This window comes from Lutjanus erythropterus, chromosome 16, assembly GCF_056507025.1.
Source record: "Lutjanus erythropterus isolate fLutEry1 chromosome 16, fLutEry1.hap2, whole genome shotgun sequence".
Taxonomy (NCBI): domain Eukaryota; kingdom Metazoa; phylum Chordata; class Actinopteri; order Lutjaniformes; family Lutjanidae; genus Lutjanus; species Lutjanus erythropterus.
In genome coordinates, this window is record NC_139332.1 from 19,004,238 (window position 1) to 19,026,700 (window position 22,463).

At 40.2% G+C, this 22,463-nt stretch overlaps 1 protein-coding gene across 1 annotated transcript in view; it reads right to left on the reverse strand.

The window, feature by feature from the left end:
* The window catches only part of clasp2 (cytoplasmic linker associated protein 2), a 74,027-nt gene extending 51,952 nt beyond the window's left edge, over window positions 1-22,075 (reverse strand). The window contains exons 1-6 of the mRNA XM_084739037.1: window positions 21,423-22,075; window positions 13,884-13,962; window positions 9,154-9,257; window positions 8,118-8,209; window positions 5,507-5,582; window positions 4,335-4,432 (exon numbers count right to left, since the gene is read on the reverse strand). Coding sequence (XP_084595163.1) covers window positions 4,335-4,432; window positions 5,507-5,582; window positions 8,118-8,209; window positions 9,154-9,257; window positions 13,884-13,962; window positions 21,423-21,620 — 647 coding nt within the window. The 5' untranslated portion in view covers window positions 21,621-22,075. The remainder of the gene's footprint in view (window positions 1-4,334; window positions 4,433-5,506; window positions 5,583-8,117; window positions 8,210-9,153; window positions 9,258-13,883; window positions 13,963-21,422) is intronic.
* Window positions 22,076-22,463: the final 388 nt, after the last annotated feature.

Genomic DNA, 22,463 nt, shown 5'->3' on the forward strand with positions numbered 1-22,463 from the left:
TGTGTAACACAAATGCACACAAAGAAATCCACGCAGTGTCTGACCCATATTGTGCGCAGTACAGGGCGAGCTGGGTCGAACAGCTGGGTCAGATGGTTAACGCTGACTCAGACTGACTGCCAAAGCAGGTTTAACCCATGTCACTCTGGGTCTGAAAGGGGTATCAGGTCGGCTGTCGGATGAGTGATCCATCAAACTTTGGCAAACATACACTGACCAGATGAACTGACCTGAAAATGAAACTATTTTCCAATCCTGTTCTGAAAGTTTTGGGACGCCTTTAGGGACAAACCTAATTCTGGGTGAAAACATTCCTCATCATTCAGCTAACACAGTTTGTAAACTACATATTTTGACCTTTATTACTGGGCTGTAAAATTAAATACCCTCTGGACGGCATAACCTGCACATACTATAGATACTGAAGTCTGTCTCCTGCGTCTTTTAATTGGCTCACTGACAGCTTTTCATTTCTGCATTTTTTTATTTCATGCACAGCATTTGCTTGTATATAACAAATGATAATTAAAGACTGATTATATTTGTGTTCTTTTCCAGGTTTTCAAATGGGAAAACTCCCACTCAGCCATTAGCAAAAAGCAGTGATGTAGGTTAAAGCCCTGATGCCATCCAGTTTCTCAATATCAACCAGGGGTTTATATGCAGCAACGTCATCATGCTTAAACCTGCATCAGGTCAAGTGGGAAAATGCTTTTAAAAGGGTTTGGGGAAAACAGCATTTTGATGCTAAAACATACATACTCCATCCAAAATCTGAATGTTTAGATTTGAATATGTAAGGAGATACACAATGATATAAAAATTAACAAACTAAAAATTAACCAGCCCTTTAAAGCTATAACTCCTACTGGAAATCAACATTACGAGTTAGATTTACTGAAGTGTTTGGTGAGTTCAAACCAGACTGACTACGACCTCTGTTTGTCTGTCTCTGTCATCAGGACCAGCTATCCGTCTGTCAGAAGCAGTTCCTCAGGAGCTAAAAGGACAGTGGCTGACCAAACTATCTTCACCTGGCTGACTGAGTGATGTAGGCTCCATCGGAAAAAATGGCATAATTTTTATGACTGATGAGTGCAAGTATATGCTAGAACATACCACAGAGTGAAACTGACAAGCTCAAAGCCACACCGGGAGCCAATCATTACAGATATCATGAGTAGGTTCAGAATATATAAAGAGCTTTGTTTGTTCTATGATGGTTCTGAAATTCAAGAAAAATGTACTTTTATATGCATTAGTCACAGCCTCCAGGCCTTCTTCCAATTGATTGTAAGATACGACTGCATCGGTTCAGATGGCCTGTATCAGTTAAAAGCTAAACATGAATCCGAAACAAATCGATGTAGCACTAGTGCACCAATACCTCTCATTAGCATGCACATATGTTTCATTTTTGGCATCAAGGAGCTGCCACTGTAACTTTCCTCTGTTTTCTCTCACCTCTTGCCTCTGCCTGCACCGCTCTCGCTGGACGCCTGTTACCATGCTCACACTAAACAAGCGCTCCCTCCTCCCTCTCCTGTGTCTCCTCTTCATTTGCTCCAAACAGACCACGCCGAAAACCTTGGCTTGGACTTGACAGAGTGCAGATGTCACAAACTTGTGTAATGCAGCCATGTCAGTGATGTCATGCCTCTTGCTAGGAAGCATAATTTGAATAGGTCTTGATAGGGCTGCTCAATCATGACAAAAATCATAATCATGATTATTTTAGTCAGTATTGAGATCACCATTATTTAACTGGTTTTAATTTTCTTGATGACAAGAGGCTCTCTTTCCATCATCTTGGCTCGAGCTGAACTAAACATACGACAGCAAGCTCTCAGAGAGAGTTTGGGCTTTGAGGGAGGGGCGAAACCACACCACTGTAAAGGAAATAGGTGCACTGGATTCATAATAAAACACCACAAAAGAAAGAACTGCGAAAATAGAATGTGGCACAATAATCATTTTTATCTTGATCATCTTACTGTAATTGTTGGAGGCCAAAATCATAATTATAAAATAATCGCAGAGCTCTAGGTCTTGAGTATTTAAAAGATATAATTAAAAGGCAGTCAACTCCCAATTTTTAACCTTTCTTTTCTCTCTAATGCTCTCTCCACCTTTCCACCTTTTATTCTCAGCCTTCTACCCCACCCCCTTTCGCTCCATTATCTGATGCAAGCTCTGCAGAGCTGATATGTGATCTGGTCAGCAAGACCCTGGCTGCAGCCCTGCATTCCACCCAGCAACCATATACTAACACAAACACACTCAGATACACACACAACCTCCAAACTAGCCTTCATATTAGTGCTCCAATATTATCCATAAATACAGGTACTACACAGGTTTGACCTATTTGTGCTAATCAAAATTCGGGCAAACCTTTATGGATATTTTAAAGAATTTTCTAGGAATTGTAAACTGCATTTACAGAAGAAGAACAGGCTAAGTGTCAGACTTAAATCACTGCATCTGTCTTATATATGTAACCTAAAGCAGACAGACACACACCAGTCTGCTTTAACCCCACATACACAGACAGTATGTTTACACCAACAGACTGAATATGCGCAACACATGACACATGGCCACAGCCAGCATTCACAGACGCAGGACTCATACTGAGCAGTCAGCACACAACACTGGCTGCTGCTTGGATCTCACACATGGAAGAAAGAGAGGGAGAGGGAGGTGTGGGGGTCACTGTGTGCTTAGAATAACCCTCAACCCGGCACATGTAACCAGGACGACCAAAGAAGGACGAAACCGCTCAATGGACCTCTTCAGATGACAAGAACAGAGACACACACACTTTCTACAATTTTTCCCCAACTCTGTTACTCCACCCAAACGCCTTTGTGCCCCATCTGCCCCCTCCCACCCTCCTCCCCCACTCAGTCAGTCAGCATTGTGCTCTGGATGAAAGTGCCTCTGTGTGTGTGAAGGGCAGAGTGGTGCATGGTGTGGCCTGGGACAGACTGAGTGCCAAGGCCACGGGACCCACAGGCCCCTACACACAACTCATCCCTGCGGTGCAGAGCAAATACACACACACAGTGGAGGCTGGATTAACAGATATTAACAAATAATTTCCATCACTGACTGATTTTTATTTTTAAAAATGACAGAAAAATCTGAAAGCCATCTATCATTTTGACAGATTAAGACAATGAGCCACTGTGTCCTGCATATATTTGAAGTAAAACCTTGAGAGGGGAGGGAAGAGAACAAACTATTTACATATTTTAGAGAAAGCACGAGAACCTGCCTGCCCCCACGCCACACCTGCCTGCGTGGACACAGCGTAAGAAGACAGGGAGGGAGAAACTGAGTGCTCCTGGCAGAAGAGCCCTGGACTGCATCACTCTGCAAAGCATGCCTGAATTACAATTCAATGTATTTTTTTGTCCTTTCCCTGATGGTCTGAATAAGTCACTAAATTTGTTGCTAGCCACATTTTTAAGTTAAGACACTATGAGGGTCTGAAAAGTTGTTAAATCTAGTGACAAAGTCACCAAGGCGGCAACACTGAGTCCGATAATTATGATGTGGTTGATAAATGAGGTGAAAAAAGAAGGACTGATAAAATTGTGGATGAGAGACAAACAAGTGGCTAAAACTTTATTTATCAGCCAGCAGAAGCATGTGTTGTCAGCAGACCTTCACTGTTGACATTAAAGGTGACTGCAGGGTCGCTGTCTGTTTCTCTCTTTTCTCCGTGCCCTTTCAAACTTATAATCTCAATTCTCCAAATCCAAAATTCAATTTTAAACTCACAATTTGATTTAAACAAATTTGTTTAAGCAAAGACTGCTATGCCATTTTTGGATTACAGAGTCCAGATTCGTAAAGATCAACACATCATTGGTTATATGCTCTGACAACTGTCATTTACATTTTCACATGCTTCTTTGGAAGAAGTCTATAGTGCATCAAATGTGATGTAACATCAACTAAGCTACGCTGTCATCTTTTAAGTGTTGTTCTTTGAAAATCACCAATTGTGCCTTTTAGATTTGATTATTGAAATTGAAAGCTCATTTCAAATGATTTTCAATTTAAAATTGAAACTGTGACACTCCTCATTTGTCCTATATAATAAACATAATCATGATCATGTTTTGGAAAATTAAAGCTATTAAATAGGCTGTCTCATTACCATAAAAAATTGAAATGATGGGTAAAAATATATTATGATGGAACAACGCTAAGAATTAAAATGATGGATCACGAGAAAGTCAAATGCAACACACAGACATGCACATACACAGATGGACATATTATGAATGCTCATGAAGAGAGAAAGCTGATAGAAAACTCACCGCGCAGCAGGCAGTCCTCTCTTCCCCAGATCCGCTCTGACCCTCTCTCCAACATGACGATAAACATCCACCAATGTTGTTATGGAGGCCTCACGTACCTATAGACAGCAGACATTAACCGATTTAAAAATCCTGCTGACACAAAAAGGATCCCACACTTACATACTTAAACTAGAATACCATGTTTGGCCTTTGCATTTGTTAGCATTAAGGTCAACTTTTTGAGAAAGAGCCATGAGGAAGGGCTGGGTCATCAAAGTGCAGATGCATGCTTTGTGTCACTAAACTGTATCCTGAACAGCTGAAGTGTGAATAAAATGTTAATAATATATGAATTTATTAAGAGAAGGGAAAAAGTGCTTATTTTAATTAGTTTATTAATATATTTTATTTACTTACCAGTTTACCAGTGCCTTAGTATATGACATGTTAATATAAATTATTTGTTGATACACACCTACAAACCTTGTATACAATAAATAAATAAATAATTTTAAAAAAATGTGCTCCCCTTTCCTTAATAATGCCATTCAATCTATCTGCAATGTCTAGGATTACACAGACTAAAAGTTGCATATGTAAACTAATTCACAAAATTCATCCTTGAGGGCCTATTCTCATCCCCCTAATGGCAGACATTTGATTTGCTAGTCATGTTATGAGCACTGTTGTGATTGGGTAATGGAAGGCTGTTAAAGGGATTCTCTGTAACTGAGGGTGGGCGGGCCAGCTGAGGATGTTGATTGGCCAGGACAGTATGTGGGAAGATAATCATTGGGTAGACGACAGAAGCAGATTTCAGCTTTGGGGTGCAACTCCACAGGAGGTTAAACTAACCTCTCTCTATCCCTCTCTCTCACTCACGCACGCACACACATTGAGCTTGTACCGTTGTGTGGGTTAATGGTTGGGTGCTGGTGCTCATGATTCAGCAGTGAAGCTGGGTGGGGGAATCTACAGAGCCCATCTCCTCACTAATAACAGTAATAATCACTGAGCTGCCAACACACTGTGGATGCTGAGAGTTAAACCACAGGCTGAGCTACAGACTGATACAAGGAAGACACAATGACCTCTGCCCACTCACATGTACTCTCACACAGAAACGTCAGCATAGATATGCAGGTATGTTGATAATGAATCACATTGTAGAAGTGCTGTGTGTCTCTTACCTGTGGGTTCTGGTCTCCAGTCAGAGTGCAGAGATGAGGAACTAGTTTACTGAGACTCAGTGGCTGGGCTCCATACCTGAAAAAGAGCCACCAGATGACAAGGGAATGAGAGGGATGATATTTATTCATGAACATGTCAAGCACGTGTAAATGTGTAATGAAAATCTTGCCCCTTCAATCATATCACTTTTTCTGAAATGAGGAAAACGCTTCTATTCTCAGGAGGAAGGCAATGAATTTTTAAAAGCTGGTCTAAATTGTAAATTGATTTATGAACCCTAGGATATACTGGCACATAAGAAAATGTAAATTGTGCTTCATCAATAATAAAAAAAAATCTATTTAGGGTAGGCAAGAGAGCACAACACACTACAAATTTCAGAAAACACAAACAAATGAGAAATACATCTTCACCACAACACAAACGTTGTATCGAGAAAAACAAAACAAAAACTGCCAGTAAACAAAATACAAGCAAACAGGGAAACACACTAGCAAAGAAATAAATGTGATAAGGTCAACATCGTAAACTACAGACCAAAATGGAACTGTGTTACAGCATACAGGGTCACTCAAACTGATTAATAATACAGTGATGATTCATAAGATGCTGCCATCAGATGTTCAGCCCATATTTCCAATAATATTGAAATAATGCAATCAAAATGTTAAAACTAATATTAAAATGGTTTGATCATTTTTCAACCCTGTCGACAAGTGGTCAAGGAGTTCAACAGTATATCATCACATGGAAAGTTCAGTTGTATTGTGTGCGATCTGCAGGGTCTCTATTTGCATTATGCTGCATGTGGTGTTCAATTTTCACAACTTTTACTTATTTGCAGCATTTTTTCTACATTCAACATAATGATGTGATGTGATGCACACTGATCAGACACTATGATATCTGGAGCTTATATTTCTTTTTTACTTTTTGTATGTACTGCAGCTGTCCTTTCAAACTACATACTGTTACATTCAGTATGCATACAATTGGGATACACTACATTGTTATAACACTGTGCCTAAAACTTTGACCCTCTTGCTAATAAATCCATTGCAGTAAACAAATTTAAAGGAAAAAGATAAAGTAAGCTATTTGGAACGCAGATAATGAGCTGCATCTGTCTGGACTCTATTGACAGCTCAGTCAATGCAACATATCTTACGCTGTGCAGAGGACTGTTGGCCAGAAGAGCCAGAAAAGCATGCTGGCTCTCCCACTGCAAATTGTGACCAGGCACAGTAGGACACACAAGTATTTCTGGGAGACTGCATTTGACCTACTATGTATGTTTACATACTAAATATTTATTTGGCATACTAAATAGGATGGTATCATGAGTATTAGGTCTGATGGATACCTGTATATGCTCAGTAAACAGCTTTAGCTTTACTATCAGGTAGCAGCTTAGCATTTAGCACAACAGTGTCACTTTCCATTAGCAAAAAGATGCTAAAATTAGCACTGTGATCCTAACAGCCCAGATTTGTGTGTGGTAACCTTAAGGTGGAAAATACCGTAAACTACAACCTGCACAGATCTGAACTGCTGTCAAAGAAGGTGGAAACAAATAAGCATCTGTTTACTCTTTTGTCTATAGGTGTGTGTTTGATAACTCTTTGAGCTTGCAAAATGCAGGTCAACTATGACAGCCATGTCTCTCTAAAATACCTGTGACTGCTGACTGTGTGGCATTCTACAAGAGCAGAAATCCTACCAGAACTAGCTAGAGGAAATCAGAATAAACTAACTAATTTAAAAACTAGCAGAAGATAGAAAAATGTGCACAGAATACAATGAAGATTAGGCTGTATACACAGCCCAGAAAATATGTGACATCAATACTGACCCTTTCCAAATCATGTTTTGAAAGAAATTGATAAGTTGTGGGAAAATGATGTCGAGTTTTACCAACAGACCTTTGTGCAAACAGAACAATGTCAATTGTAATTCTAGGGCACACAAACTCTTTTCTTTTATTTTCCCAGATGTGATCTTTTTGACCTCCTCTGGCTTATGTCTCTAAAGGGACCTGCATATTGTCTTTGGAGCACAGTAGTAAAATACAATCTCATTCCAATTATTTGTTCATGTTGATTTAAAAACGCAAGCCCTCCATCAGGCCTGACAGCTTCAGGCTGAAGTGAACTGAGAAGGTATTATTCTCTGAAAGCTAGGCAAACAACATGTATGTCTGAAGAGGGTTAATATCACATGACAAAAGTAGTGGTGCCATTTGTAGCACTTGTACCTCTACAGAGTCACACAAACAGTTAAGAAGATTAACCCTGCAGACAGAGACTGTGTGTTTCTTGAACAAACAAATGGGGCATATCTTCCAGTCTGCAGAACATTCACATTTAGTGATATGAAAGATGAATGGTGTCAGTATAAGATCAGAAATGAACTTTCAGTAAGTACAATTAGATATACAATCTATTTATTGTTGTTTTTGTAATTTTGAATTTATTGTAAAGAATGTGGTATGACCTTCTGCCCACAAGATTAGACACAATATGCCTGTATTTAATAGCTTTACAGTTTACAATGTTGCCTTTGACATTTCACCCTGAAAGTGATACAGATGAAAAAGGGGAAGTTACTCACGTGCTGAGCGTGGCACTAAGACAGAGGCAGATTCCTTCTCGACTGCGGAAGTTCTTGTGTTTAAAACCAGGAAGTAGTCTTTCCCAAACATACTGGATGGAGGAGGAGGGGAGAGAAAAAAAGGGAGCGATGAGGGTGAAGGGGAGAGGGAGAGAAAGAGTGTGTCAGTAGGAACAAGCTGAGGAAGGTCCTGCCAGGCAGCTCATCAGGGGTTTGAGCAGATTACGGAGTACACAGGAGGCTACAATCTGTGGAGATGTGCATGTGTGTTGTGTCGTTTAGCCAACACAAAACATAGTGGAGATGTAGTGTCTGTAATGCCTATAATATCCATAAGAGGGAGCCCCAAACACACAGCGCCTTTCTACTGTAGTGAGTGTCTATTGATGTGGAGGTGGCTGTGATTTGTCTGTGGTCTGTGTTTTGCATCTTGATCGAGCATTCTTCTGAATAACTGGAATAACAATTGAACTGAGCTTTGATGAGCTGTGCCTTACATTTTAATGAATGTTATATAATACATATTTGAGTATTGTGCCAGTGCAAATTATTATTTCATTATTTTTCACTTGTTATACATTCCTTAATGTAGACCCCTGACCATACCTGCTGCAGTTGCATATCACATATTGCTGGATTCACCAGTCAGACCTTTAAAGCAAACTGGTTGACATTTCTGGGACTACCCCAGCCAAGGCTGCCTAAAAATAAATGAATACATTTCTCATAGACCTTCATATTTAATTTCAGTTTTTGTCAATTCAACCACTTTTGCAGTAAAACATTTTTTAGACAAGAACCAATTTCATACTTGGGGTGATCTCAGAAACTAAAAAACTTTTGGGGTTCTTTCTTCTACCCTAAACAGTCCTGAAACTACAGTATTTTGACGATAAAAGGATATTTAGTCTCGATCAATGTCTAAATGATCTGAATCACCATCTATCATTGTTTTGTCAGGGTCCTGAAATTCAGATTTTTATGTTTGTGTTTGTGTGTGTGTGTGTGTGTGTGTGTGTGCACGTGCGCATCTCACCATGGGCGAGGCAGTCTGCTCCATACACCGAAGGATGAGAGCTTGGCTGTTCTCCCTGACCTGGTCCTTTCCATCGCCCAGCCTGTCCACCAGAGCTGGCAGAACTACAGACAGAAAAAGAGATGGGCAAAGGGAGAGAGACAGAGAGGTAATCATGAGTCGATTAAAAAGTGCAGTATAATTTGCAGTATTTACATCAAGTGCGGGAGAAATGAGGCCACATATGACACAGAGTCTCTGCTGAGTTTAAATGCCAAAGAAAATAAAGACTGCCCCCAAGTGGAGCGCTTTTAAAACACACAAAGATATACAGTAAGATTAGCATTAGTTGCAGTCTGTGGGTGTGTGAGAGAGAACCAGACAAAAACTCATTGTAATGTAAAACCTTAATAAATACCACAATCGACGACAGGGCTCTAATAAGACCACCAGGGCTATGACAAGATGAGTGGAAAGCGAGGACAGGAAATGAGAAATGGACCGTGACTAAGATAATGTCAAGATCATCAAATGCTTTCATGTCAGTTCCACTTTATCTAACACACAACTGCTCCAGTAGCCCGGCCTATGTAATGCAGTGACACACACTGTAAAGAATGAAAAGTAATAGCCTTAAAATGCTGGCAGCCAAGGCAACTATAAGGATTTTGGCAATAACACAAATGTTTCAGATGGTTGCTCTAATCCTCGACGAAATGAGGAACAGAGTCAGCAGAAGCCTCCACTGTGAGAATGTTTTCAGCTTTAATATCAGATGGACAGATTCTTTACAGCTTTTGTTATTTGAAGACCTGGCATTTGGGGGTGCCAATATGAATAAATAATGTTCAGTGAAGAGATTATTTAAGGATGATTCTGGCGATGTTCTCCTCTAATCAACAAATTTCAGGAAAACATAAGAATCAACAATTATTTATTCTATAAATAAATCTGTGAGGGAGTCAAGGGCTAATACAACCATTCTATGATAATGAAGGTATTTAAACTGTTTTAAAAGTGTGTACATTGGATTTTTTTGTGTACATATTTATCCTTATACAAAAACCACCTCAAACTCAATGTGAGCACAGGTAGCATTTTTTATTTATTATCTAAATGTGTTTTACAATGAGTTAACAATTATGCCAATCTTAGTTGGGGAAAGAGGGAAACTTAAATCAGAAGATGCAGTCGTATTTTTCTACTGAATGGGAAAACAAGTGAAAGAATATTTCCTTTTCTGACACTTTGTGAGTTTATTTTGCCTATTTATTTGGACAAAGCAAATGTATGTAGAGTTTGTAATGTAGTGAAATCACATCTCATACATATTTCCCAGATGAAACTCGGAGACACACACACAACTCCACAGATATCAGCAATCTGCAGTCGCCAGCTGATGGGCTAATAGTACCTGGTGGGAACATTTTAACATATCACCAAACCCTAGAACCAGTGGGCGTCTGGATGAGAGCCACAGACATGGTAGGGAAGTCAGAAAATCCTAAAAGGTAGACGATACATGGTTTTGAGATCTGTTGATAGTAACAAAAACATCATCAGCCTCATCCTCTAACTCTCAAAATCGAAAACATGTAACATGATGTCATTTAAACTTTAAATGGCAAACCCATGACAGAGTTCAAAAAGACAAAATGCCAAATCTTTTGAATCTTTCTGTTTGACCATCAAATGGAAAACATTACACTTGCTCAGTTACATAAAACTCAAAACCTCCCTTTGACATTCATGCAATGAGATAAATACACACAGAATGGCATACACACACACTCCTACCCACATTCCTATTCTGAAACTTCAGCGAGGGGAGTGATGTCATCTGTCCTTTCCTGTGCTGTGTGCATGTGTGTGTGCGCATGTGTCTGCTTGCACTTGCAGGCGCACATTATGTTACCATAACAGCTGGTTGCCATGGCAACAAGGACAATACTCTCAAACAGAAAAAATGACAGGGGGGCATTGTCGCACACAACGTCATCTCCTGTAGTAAGGATGAAAACACGCAGACACACTCTGCCTGTATGCGACAAGTTGAGTCATTTTGTTTCATATTTTTAAAGATGGCAGTCATACAGCTGCCAGCTGGCCAATTACATCACTTTATTTCATCCGTTACATTGCAAACAATTAAGCATTATAAACTGCAAACAGCCTTTCGTGATCTGTATGTGAAGTGTTTGTGTCTGCAGGAGTCAAGGCTTTTCAGATTGTCTTAAGAAGTGTCATGCAAAAATTTATATGCCAGCTAAATGATTCTGAGAATGAAATAATCCTGCGTTTATCTAATAAGATATAGCATAAGATCATCTTGGGAGTGTTTTCCTCTTGAATATTTGATCTATTTGCTCCACTCTTCAAAAGGACAGTGGCTTCAACACTTATAAGCAACCTTCTTTATTAATAATAGACCGCTCTTTTGAATCTTGGATCCAGGATCTGATAGTTCTCTTAAAAACGGTGAAGGTTGAAGCTTCTCTAGTGGATCTGCTCTGTAGGTTTCTTTCCATTACATTTTTCCAACTACTGTTAATGCTGATTGTGTAGGACTATATTGTGCTGTGCTCCTTGTCATTGCTGTGTTTACAAAAAGAGAACAAATAACTTAATAAACATACTTTGACAAAAAATGCACTAAATGGCACCAATCACAGCTGTGGGGGCATTGGTATAGTTTTCAATGTGTAAGGTGTTGATTATATATTATACATACCTCTTTTAAATCATAGCATTTCATAGTTTGAAATATATTATATATAATGTCTTGTTTTTTTTAAATATATTTTTGAGTCTCTGATAAAGTTTGAATTTAATTGTTTGTTTCACTTCCACTTGTGAGAGTCACTTTGCAAGATCACCAACAGCATAGTGTCAATGCATTACATAGAGCGTAATAGCAGCAGCCCTCCATGAGTCAGTCCTCTAGATCAATACAATCACTCACTCACAATGATCTCATCATCCTCCCCTCTGAGTGTATGTGGGAGGAGGGTGGGTGCAGGGAGAAGGAAAGAGAGAGACAGGAAAGGAGAGATGGAAGTCAGATGGAGGGAGGGAGATTCCAGAGGCAGTGGTGGCTCAGCAACATGTTTTTACCATCAATCTGAAAAGACACACTTCTTTTACACACACTCACACACGGAGCTGGGCTAAGGCACCATCCTAGACAGTGAGCAAGATAAAGTGTCTGTGTGTGTGTGTCTGTGGTGGCAGACTTTGCACAGTGTGACAGGTCCAGTCATCCCTGAGCTGCACTGCAGGACTGAGTGTGTGTGTTGGGGACAGAAGCCAGTCTGGCTGACAAAGACAGCTGGTGACACCTTCAGCAGGCACACACACACACAAGGGCTGGCACTGACATAACACCCACATACACACTCACAGAGCATGAAATCTGATACAAGATTCAGTGTATGAGGTCATATGAATGTGAGGTGTGGTTTTGGGGTGTAATAGGCAACGCTACAGTACGGCAGACAATTCAGAGCCTATATATAGAGACTAAAGGATGTATAACAGAGACGGGGGGGTGGTGCCAGGCTTTAGACCAGTACTGCTGGTCTGTCTCAGAGGAACCACAAAGTGGAAGTGAGAAACAAAATGGAAGGACATAAGCCAAATTTCTGAAGAATACACAGAAATGTTATTAACTGGAATTTGGGAAATAGTGCTCATTTCTGCCATTTATACATTTTTCACTTTAGAAACTACTTGGACTCGAGCCAAGAGAGCAAATCTGACCTTGACTAGCACTCACTGACTAAGATAATAGAAGGATGAACATTACTCTTTGAGCCGGATGCACTGAACAAAGAATGACATTCATATAATCCCTTTTGCAAAAGATGACTGTGTCTGGCGATATGGTGCCCGACAACAAGTTTGTACAGGTGCATGTTTGTACAGGTTTGTTATCTGTTTCATGGACAAGTATCACCACAAATCATAAAAAGTATTTGCATGTTTTCATGAAGCTGTGTTTACTTCAGCATTTCAAAACCAAGAAAACACTTGGCAAATCCCCTTTAAAGCTCAGCTTAAGAGCAAAAAGAAACATTTCAAGAATGAGTTTCACTGTAAATAGAGAATAACTTAAAGTGGTTCTTAAGTAGGGGTCCATGGCATGTGCCAGGGGGGAAAAGTGGTAAAGAAATATTCATATATTTTTCAAAAAGGCTTCAACATTGCCTGCATTACTTTATGATTACACTTTAAGTAATCATTACTCATTTTCAAAAATTAAATTTTATCATTATTTTAATCTTCTTTTGGGCTTTTTATGCCATTAATGGATAGGATAGCTGAAGATATAACAGGAAATGGGGAGAGAGAATGAGGGAATGAAACACAGCAAAGGGCCGCAGGCAGGATTCGAACCCATGGCCCCTGCAAAGGACTCACAGCCTCCATACATGGGACACACGCTCTGCTAACTGAGCCACCCAGGCACCCCCAAAATTGTATTTTAATTTTATTAAATTAGGCTAGACTGATTATAGTTCTTTTTTATTAGGATTATTTTCTATTTTCTGTAAGTTATGTTTTTTGAAATTGTAAATTATCTAAAATAATCAGAATCCACATTTTATTTTACATATGCTGTGAAAGACTATGTCAAATTATTCCAAGAGATGTACATGAGCGGGTCCCACTGTATTTTTTATCTTGTAAAGTGTCCTTGGCTGAGAAAAAATTGAGAACATCTGACCAAAAGGCTAGGTTAGATATCTTACCTGTGCCCAGGTATCCTTTGAATCGCTCCCCCATACGGTCCACAAATGCACCACAGATGTCTATCCCCAATAATGCCACCTACAAAACACAGAATGATTCAGAGGCAAAGGTTATAAAGGATTATGCACAATAATAACAACATTTCAAAGCAGTTTCCTGTTCTTTTCATGTCAACAAGTTGAACACATTTCAACAAATTTCACTGTTGATACTTGCACATCAACCACAGTGGCAGCCGTGATTGGCAGACACATGGGCTGAGGATTAAATTAGTTTTTCAATGCAGAGGTCATAGCAAAATTTTGGCATCGCAGATGGCTTTAAAAAATGCTGAATCAAGCTGTCTCCTGGGTTTTGCCGACTCTGCAAACAGCTGTGTTGCTATGAAAGGTAATTTTTTCATGTTCAAAGAATTAAAGCCTCTCCTTTCAGGATGCAGACCAGTGAGTTTGCCAACAGCTTTTTAAAGCCGTCTGAGTCCCCAAAACTCTGATATCTGGACAAGCTTTGTAGTGTGAGACACTAACACAAATAAATACCTTCGCTAAGATAGACTGGCAACATGAAATTATGGAGTTCACAATAACAACAAGGTACAAACAGGAACTGATTTGTAATGGGCTGCCTGAGAGTCAAATGGGGACAGACTCAAAATAGAAAAAAAATACTGAGGTGAAAATCGGTGCATACAAATCACTGAACCCAGTGCAGTTTGGCAGTCTGTACAATAAAATAATCTTACTTTCATTTGAAAGTCCATTTTATTCAATTGCAGTATATTTTTTTCTCAACCATGTGACCCTCTGAAGGGCTTAAATTCAGTAATGTCATGTATTTAACACTAGGCACAAGTGCCATAATTTCTTAAAGAAACATCACGTCTCATACTGAGTGTAGACATCCAGTTATATTTAGAGCCTGACCAATATATTGGTCAATCCACACAGAAAAGGTTTATTTTCCCTACTAAATAATTATTGGCCTCAAAAATCCTATACTGGTCTGGTTATGGTTATATAATATTAGCACCATATAGGCAAGCGTAGGAGATTTTCTTTGACTAAAACCTAAATGAAAATCAATGCTGTACAAATATTCTCTCATTACATCCACAGATTGTTGTTACAGCTAACTCCAAGGCTACAGCCAGCTCAACTAAAACTGATAAGAAGTCAGTTAGGCATTAATAAAGAATTGGACCAATAAGCAGAATCAATTACGGTATTGGTATCAATAAAATCTTATTAATTCCCATCCCTAATTTAGTTACACAAAAAATGTTGTTTTTTTATTATTATTTTATTTGCATGAATAAAGAAATGATAATTAAGTCAGAAAAAAGTCTCTGAATCTAAAACAAATGTCATATTTGATAAGTAATACCATACTGTGTCAGAGGTTACTGAGTGTTAACAGCTGTGGCACTCTTGATTATATAACCTTGTTGTGCCCTCTTTACATTATCTGCAAAACAGCAGCTAATGAAATCACACATACATTTTCACTTTCTTACTGCAAACAAAGTAAAAATCTAATTACTTTCAGGCATCTACATGATCATTTAATTCAACTGCAGAATAATATGCTGAGGTGACAACGTGTTAAGATGTACGCAGTGTTCAGTGTTACGATGTTTGTTAAAGTGAGCTTTTACAGTCCCTTTACTCTCCGCTGTAACTTGGCCCAGTCATAAAAGAAAAATGGCCTGTGATATGACTCGTAAGGGGAAGGTAGGCTGGATTTTTGTCTAGTGGTAAAGTTGAGTTTTCCACTGTGTTTCTGATTAGGATCACATCCCACACTGCGCTGTGCTCCTGGAATGCTTGTTTTGGCAGTGCTGTGGTAACACTGAACAGTCCAAAAAGAAAATCCATTAAAACAATATTCTCCAGACTCCTCTCTCCTGTGTTGACTGCAGTTTCTTCCCTATTTTAGTCAAAGGAAGTGCAGAGCCAGGTAACCACAGAAATAAAAAAGGGGGAGAATGGGGCAATGAGGTAAAATGCAGGGATGAAGGCCAAGTAAACCCAACAAAAATCACCTCGAAAAGAAACATGAGCTCTGGGTCACTATGATGACTCCCCCATACTGACCTAATTTAGGGGGAGGAGGAGAGGAAAAACAGCAGGAGAAAAGAGAAACAGTACAGAAAGGACACAGCCCTGAGGCCTCCCCTCCCCCCCTCCACCCAGCACCCCAACAATCTTGGCACCCACAACCATATGGCATCTTCACTTGGAGAGAGACAGAGAGGAGGAGATAGAGGACGAGAGATGGAAGGGACTGGGCTTGTTGTCTATCTTGGATAGGAGAAAAATGGAGAAGAAGGAGAGGTTTTCTCCTGCTCTTAAGGCCCTCGGTAGGGAAACATTTGACTAGGGGTGGAGGGAATGAGGGAGGAAAGAAGAAAGACCAAATTGGCACTTTGGTATCATCCAAACTGTTTGGCCATGTGAACAAGGCAGTGTCTAAAGTGGTAATTCTGAAACACACATATGTTGTTCTGCAACACACCACTGTGTATCTCTAGCTTCACAACATCAGTGCGACTGGTATGCTGGAGGAAAAAAAAAACAGTAAATATTTAGCCAAGTATGAATGGCTCTTTGTGAAGACTCAGGTTGGTGCGTATGGTGGCTTAGCCTGCTAATTCACATACCATGTAGAGGGTTTACTGTGGATTCTAGACAGGCTTAAAGTGAGTTTGGACAGAAAAACAGGGTCCAAGGCTTACACAGTACCATTTGGGAGTTGACAAAATGTGCAAAGAAGGAGACAAACGCTGAAACAATTCAAACCGTTTACTTATTAGTGTGGATGGAAATTGATAATATTTTATTGAGACCAATGTCATTATCATTTCTGTTCATCAGTCTGATCCTTAATCAATTAAGTCCTGATTAATTTTATGTGTAGAAAAAAGTAGGCCTATATAGGTTTTCAGTGTCAACACTGTTTGCTTAGTGTAAACACTGTACTATACTTGGATACAGTTTGTTGGTCTGTGACCTGGACCAGTTGAAGAGTATGAGTATGAGCATGTACATGAGTACGGTCTTCATCATGTGTGAAAGCTAACCGTACCAAAACAAGGAAGTGGTCTGCTATTGGGATCTTGCCGTTTGGCAGGCTTTTCTATGCCATAACAACAATGTAAACAAAAGTTTAGATGATGATGCAAGTGTACACAACAACATTACTAATGTGAAAGCTGACCTGCAGGGGTGTAGGGAGGAAGGGGCAATCGTTCTCCGGCATGGAGCAAAGCAATCAAACCTAATATGAAAACACGCTGAGTTCACAACATTTTTTGGTAGAGATGTACTGATTGCAGGTTTCTTGGTTGATACCTGCCGATTCTGGACAATTCAGATTTTCAGTCTTCCAAAGAACTGTAATTGACAGAATGCATAAACATTTTTTTTGTCATGTTAAATTAAATTGGATGATCATAGTTAAACACTGACCAGAAATAACTGTTACATTTTCTCCAAAGTGCTCCAGACACAATCTCACGAGTCTCAAATGAAAAGTGAATTCACATGATCTCACATAGAAGCATATGTAAACAGACCAGAGAGTGACGTGGCACAGTAGTAAAGTAGTAGTAAAGAAGAAAAAAACAACAAAAAAAACAAAGCAGAGGGTAACTGAGTCTGGACTAGAAAGGGTCGGCGGTTGTTTATTCTTCAGCCAGAACAAGAGGTGACATTTTAACTGTCAGTCTGTGAACAGTATATATGTTGGATATGTGATGTTGACCGACATGATCAATCAACATTTTTGACGGGCTGCCTGGTGGTTTATTTGACAGTGAATGGACGCCTGTGGAAGTTCAAATCCCTGCTCAAGCTGTGCTGCTAAATATACACTCACTTTGATGTTGATGGTCACAGTGCAATTGGTAGGCACGAGTCAAATTGCTGAATCACTGAATTCTGTGGTACAAAGCAAAGGCAGTTGTGCCTTTGTTTCATGTAGTACCAGATTACATTACCCTATTTTACCATACTGGCCCAGTTACACTTAATTTGTAACAGGATATACCTATGGGTGAGGGTGGTGCTCAATATTACTATGGATGATGACAACACAATGGGAAAGAAAAAACATCAGGGTGGGAAATTTTTTAAAATGTAAACATCTATCAGCAACTGATAAATGTTCAAATCCACCAGCAACTCAATAGTAAATTATTATTTTGTCTCTGAAATATAACAGTCACTTTCATATTTTACCAGCATTTGGCTGGTGCTAATTTCCTACCCTGTACAGCATACCTTTGTTTTCTGTATTTGAGCTGTGAGGTCTGACCAAACTGCAATAAACTTCTTATGTAAAGCACCCAAAATGTCTGAAAGCTGCCGTAACTTTTCTACCATGACTCACCTGCAGGAAAAGTTGGCTGACACAAAAATGTTTTAAAGAGAAATAGGAGAATGTTAGTGCCGCTGATAAACATTGACTGTAAAGTATTTTCTCTGTTGATACATACTGTATCAAGGTTTGAGCGTACAATCTCACGCCAGCATAATTAAAAATATTTGACACTCCATCTTATACTGAAACAAAATCAAAAAGATCAGACCCTTTGGTTAGGGCAGTCTGGTAGAATTATCAACCCTCCACCAGTCCAGTCAGTCTCCAGTCATGTGTCCCTGTTGCCCATAAATGCGTCATGCAATATTAATGCCCACTGTTTGCATGTCTCACACAGGCGTTGAAGACTCTGTGATGCTCTAAGAGTAAAGCGTATGAAGTGAATCTGCTGCTCTACCTACTGAAAGAGGAAAGACAGAAGAGTCTGAAACTGATTCACTGTCACAAAGACCCACACAAGGACACACACACACAGGGACAGAAGACATGTGGTATTTTATCCACTCCTAAAAGAGGAACTTGCGACTTATCCGAACATGTAATGTTATTTATGAGTCGTGATGTGTGTTTTCCACTCGCGTACCCATACCCCATTTATCACTCTGGTTCTCAGTTCCACCTCTTAACTCCTTCAATCCTCCACGTCTCCCATCATCTCTCCATTCTACCCTCTCTCTGTGCTGACTCAGCATCTTGCTTACAGCTAAGTGTGTTCTTTTTGCCTGATAGGGAGCCAATCAGCATCACTAAAAGCCTGATATGTGAAGGCCTCTGGGTGTCATAACTCACTCACCCATCGTTGCCGCACACTGATCTGAGCTCATATTACTGTGTGTCATCCGCAGAAAAGAACTAATCTGAACAAAGGGACACGTTAGCTTGTTATGGCGTGGGATTGAATTCTTAGAGGCAGATCTAGGCCTTGTTCTGACTGTCTGCCCAAATTTATTCTTGGCATATCTAGATTGATTTTAGAAAGTCTGGGCAGTCAAAAAAACGAACAAAGAAAGAAAAACATAGGAAATGTGATTTTTGCTAATCTGATTCAAGTCACATATGGAGGTAATTTAAAATACACTTCCAATCAGATTTCTACAGATGTGCCTTAGTATGGGCGCCCAAATCAGAATTCAAAGTGTCTTTTGCGTCACTTGCAACACGACACAACAACAATGTAAAATCCGACAACATAAAATCCAAAGTGACACAACTGCATCAGAGTGGCTGAGCACTGTAATGTATACCAGCCTCCTCCATCACTGAGCTTGCCTGGTGCCATGGAGCAGCTCTGCTTATGACTCGACAATGTGATAGTTTGGAGGGCGAGATGATGGATCTCCCTTTCTTATGCTTTCCTATTGGAAAGCTGCATCACTGGCATGCGTAGTTACTGACGCCAACGTTGTTACCACAGCCATCGAAGCAAAAACGTTGTTGATGTCTGGACACATAAATCCGATCTGATCAATTGCGAATAAGAGAGAAGACAATCTGTCCTGAAGATCTCATTTGAGAAATAAATCTGATTTGCCTGCAGTCTGGAAAAAGCCTGTTAGAGGGGACATCATACAACATGATTCTAATGTAATTCAGGGTAAAATACTGAATGTGTCCTAATTTGAACATGTCACCACATTCACCTATATTTTTAGAGCATAACCTGCAATCCTCCAATGAAAAAGATCTTTTAAATCTTAACTCTAATCAACACTCTACAAAACTACCTTTCCCCCTCTATTTCTACAAATGTTTCCTCATTAACAACCACTTTAAATGAACTACTGGCACCTTAAATTTGTTTTGAGATGGTTAGGTGTAAAGCAATACCGTCATCTGTGATTATTCATAAATTGGGACATCATACAAGGAAATTTGATAAAACCTTAAAAGCTGTTGTCCATCATCGACACCAAATGTTTTAAGTCTTCATTTGTCAATAAAAGAAAACTAATATTTGATACTGAGACTTAGATTAGTGTTTTAAATTAGTGTAGACAAATGAAAAAGCAGTACTGGCATATCTTCATCAACTTCCCCCTTGTAAGTGGAAATTGGAAGTTGTATTTGAAAGATGACAGCAATATAACAACCACGTCCAATGAGCATTTTCTACTACTAGAGAGAAAAACCAAGAGAGAACGCTTAAGTTATGCTGAACGCACAATTTCCACACTCTTACAGTCTTGCTGAGTCCTGCATATTGATGCAGACAATGTTAATCAGTTCAAAAGGAGACTTGAGACTTCAATTTTAGCATGCCCCAGTAAGAGATTTCAGAGTTTTGAGTTGTTGTCTGGACTGGTGTGATACCTTGGCAAAAATGTCACATTCCAGTGTTTCTGAGATATGACGGAGTGCAGACAATGCCAACACACACACACACACACACACACACACACACACACACACACTAGAATGAATCACAAAAGAGAATCAAGAGAAAACTGCCATAAAAGCAAATGAAAATGTGTGTGTGTGTGTGTGTGTGTGTGTGTGTGTCTAAGTGTGGGAGAGAGAGGGTTAGATGGAGAAAAAGCATAGGTCATAACAATGAGTCTTCTGACCCCTCCCCCATCCTATCGAGTGCTCCAGTAGTCTACAGTGCTGCTGACAATGGGTCCTCTTACAGACTCACAGTCTCAGCCAAAACAAGTATATAAACTGCAACAAACCACAGGAATGCCCTGCAAATGACCTACTCTGTCACTGGGATGGGAATTTAAAAATGTCTGCCTCTTGTGATCCAGGAATAGACTACGAGGTTGTCAAAAAGAAACAGAGCCTTCGGCTTTTTCCATGTTTGATGAGAAGATGTGCTGTAAGAACCTGCAAATTTAATGCTGGATGTTCGGGCTTGGTTGAGGTTAGATAAGAAAATGGACTGCCAGTTAGATTAGCTCTGTTTTAAAGGAGATCAGATAGTACTAAGTACACAAATAAAGCGATGTCAGCTCGTTTGAAATGTCTTGTATATGCTTTAGTTCTTTAAAACCAACCTCTTGGCATATAACATAAAATTTCCATTACTCCCCCTTCTCTCTCTCCTCTGATTCACTGGGTAAACCAATGGAAAATAAGTCAATAAAAGGCCGAGGGGATGAGTGTTGCAGTGGCACTGCGATGCCTTCCTCAAACGATGACTAGCCAAGATCTCTCACCTTGAAATTGCTTGAGTTGACCCATCCTGTCAGCTCGTCCACGGTCTTATCCAGCCGGGGTTTGTCCTGCTCCACGTCCGGGGAGCGCTGCGGGTCGTTCAGGTAGTCAATGAGGTCCTGACCGACCTGCAACCTGCGGGTAACGTCTTTCTGCAATACCTGCTGGTAAAAATAGTCCATGTTGTCATGTTCCTCCATTGGGCACTCAGTGCCGTGTGGCCAGCCACTAAAGCCGGCCGGAGACAGGAGACAGTGGTCGGTGCGACTGGGTATAAAGAAGACACTGGCTGTGTTTCCGTTGAGGGGCAGAGGGACTTAGTGGTCTGGACTGCGTCTGACTGATGTTTGATCATCAACATGCAATCCCTTCTAAAAATAAAAATACAGATCAATTTAACTCACAAAGCACCCCTCTGCTCACATCAACTTTGTATGACAAAGACGCAGCTCGCTAGTTCCTCGACTATACAACGTTAGCCCAGGAGGTTCACTTAAAACTTCAAGAAAGTTCAGGAAACGGGTGACAATAGTGGACCCAGGCAGGCTGCTTCAATTTATCCGCATCAAAACAAGCTAGCTACCCTGGTTGGCTGTCTGTTATGCTAACAAAAATAGCACCTAGCTAGTTAGCACAGCGACCCAAACAAGGATAGACAGCTTCACATCAGCTAGAGCTAGCTGAGCTAGCTAACGTTAGTTCTTCGCAGGCCTGTCGCCTGGCTCCACTCCGCGTCTTATTCCATGACCACCGGCTGAAAGTCTGCTCAGCCCTGAGCTGTCGGCTCCTTCAGCGATAAAGTTGCACCAAACTTCCACAATTAGGGCTCAGCTCCAGTCCCGCGGGAACTGGTTTCTCTTTAATCCAGGAATAATCACCGCTACCGCTAAACCCGTTAAGAGGCGTTGAAAGCTGCGCGCTGCCGGGGACTGCAGTTACCAGGGGGCGCAACCGATCAACGATCAGGCCGACGGGTCCTCGGGCACCGCACAGTTGTCCACAATAATGCCTGATGAAAAATATCGAGTTGTCACCATACGTGT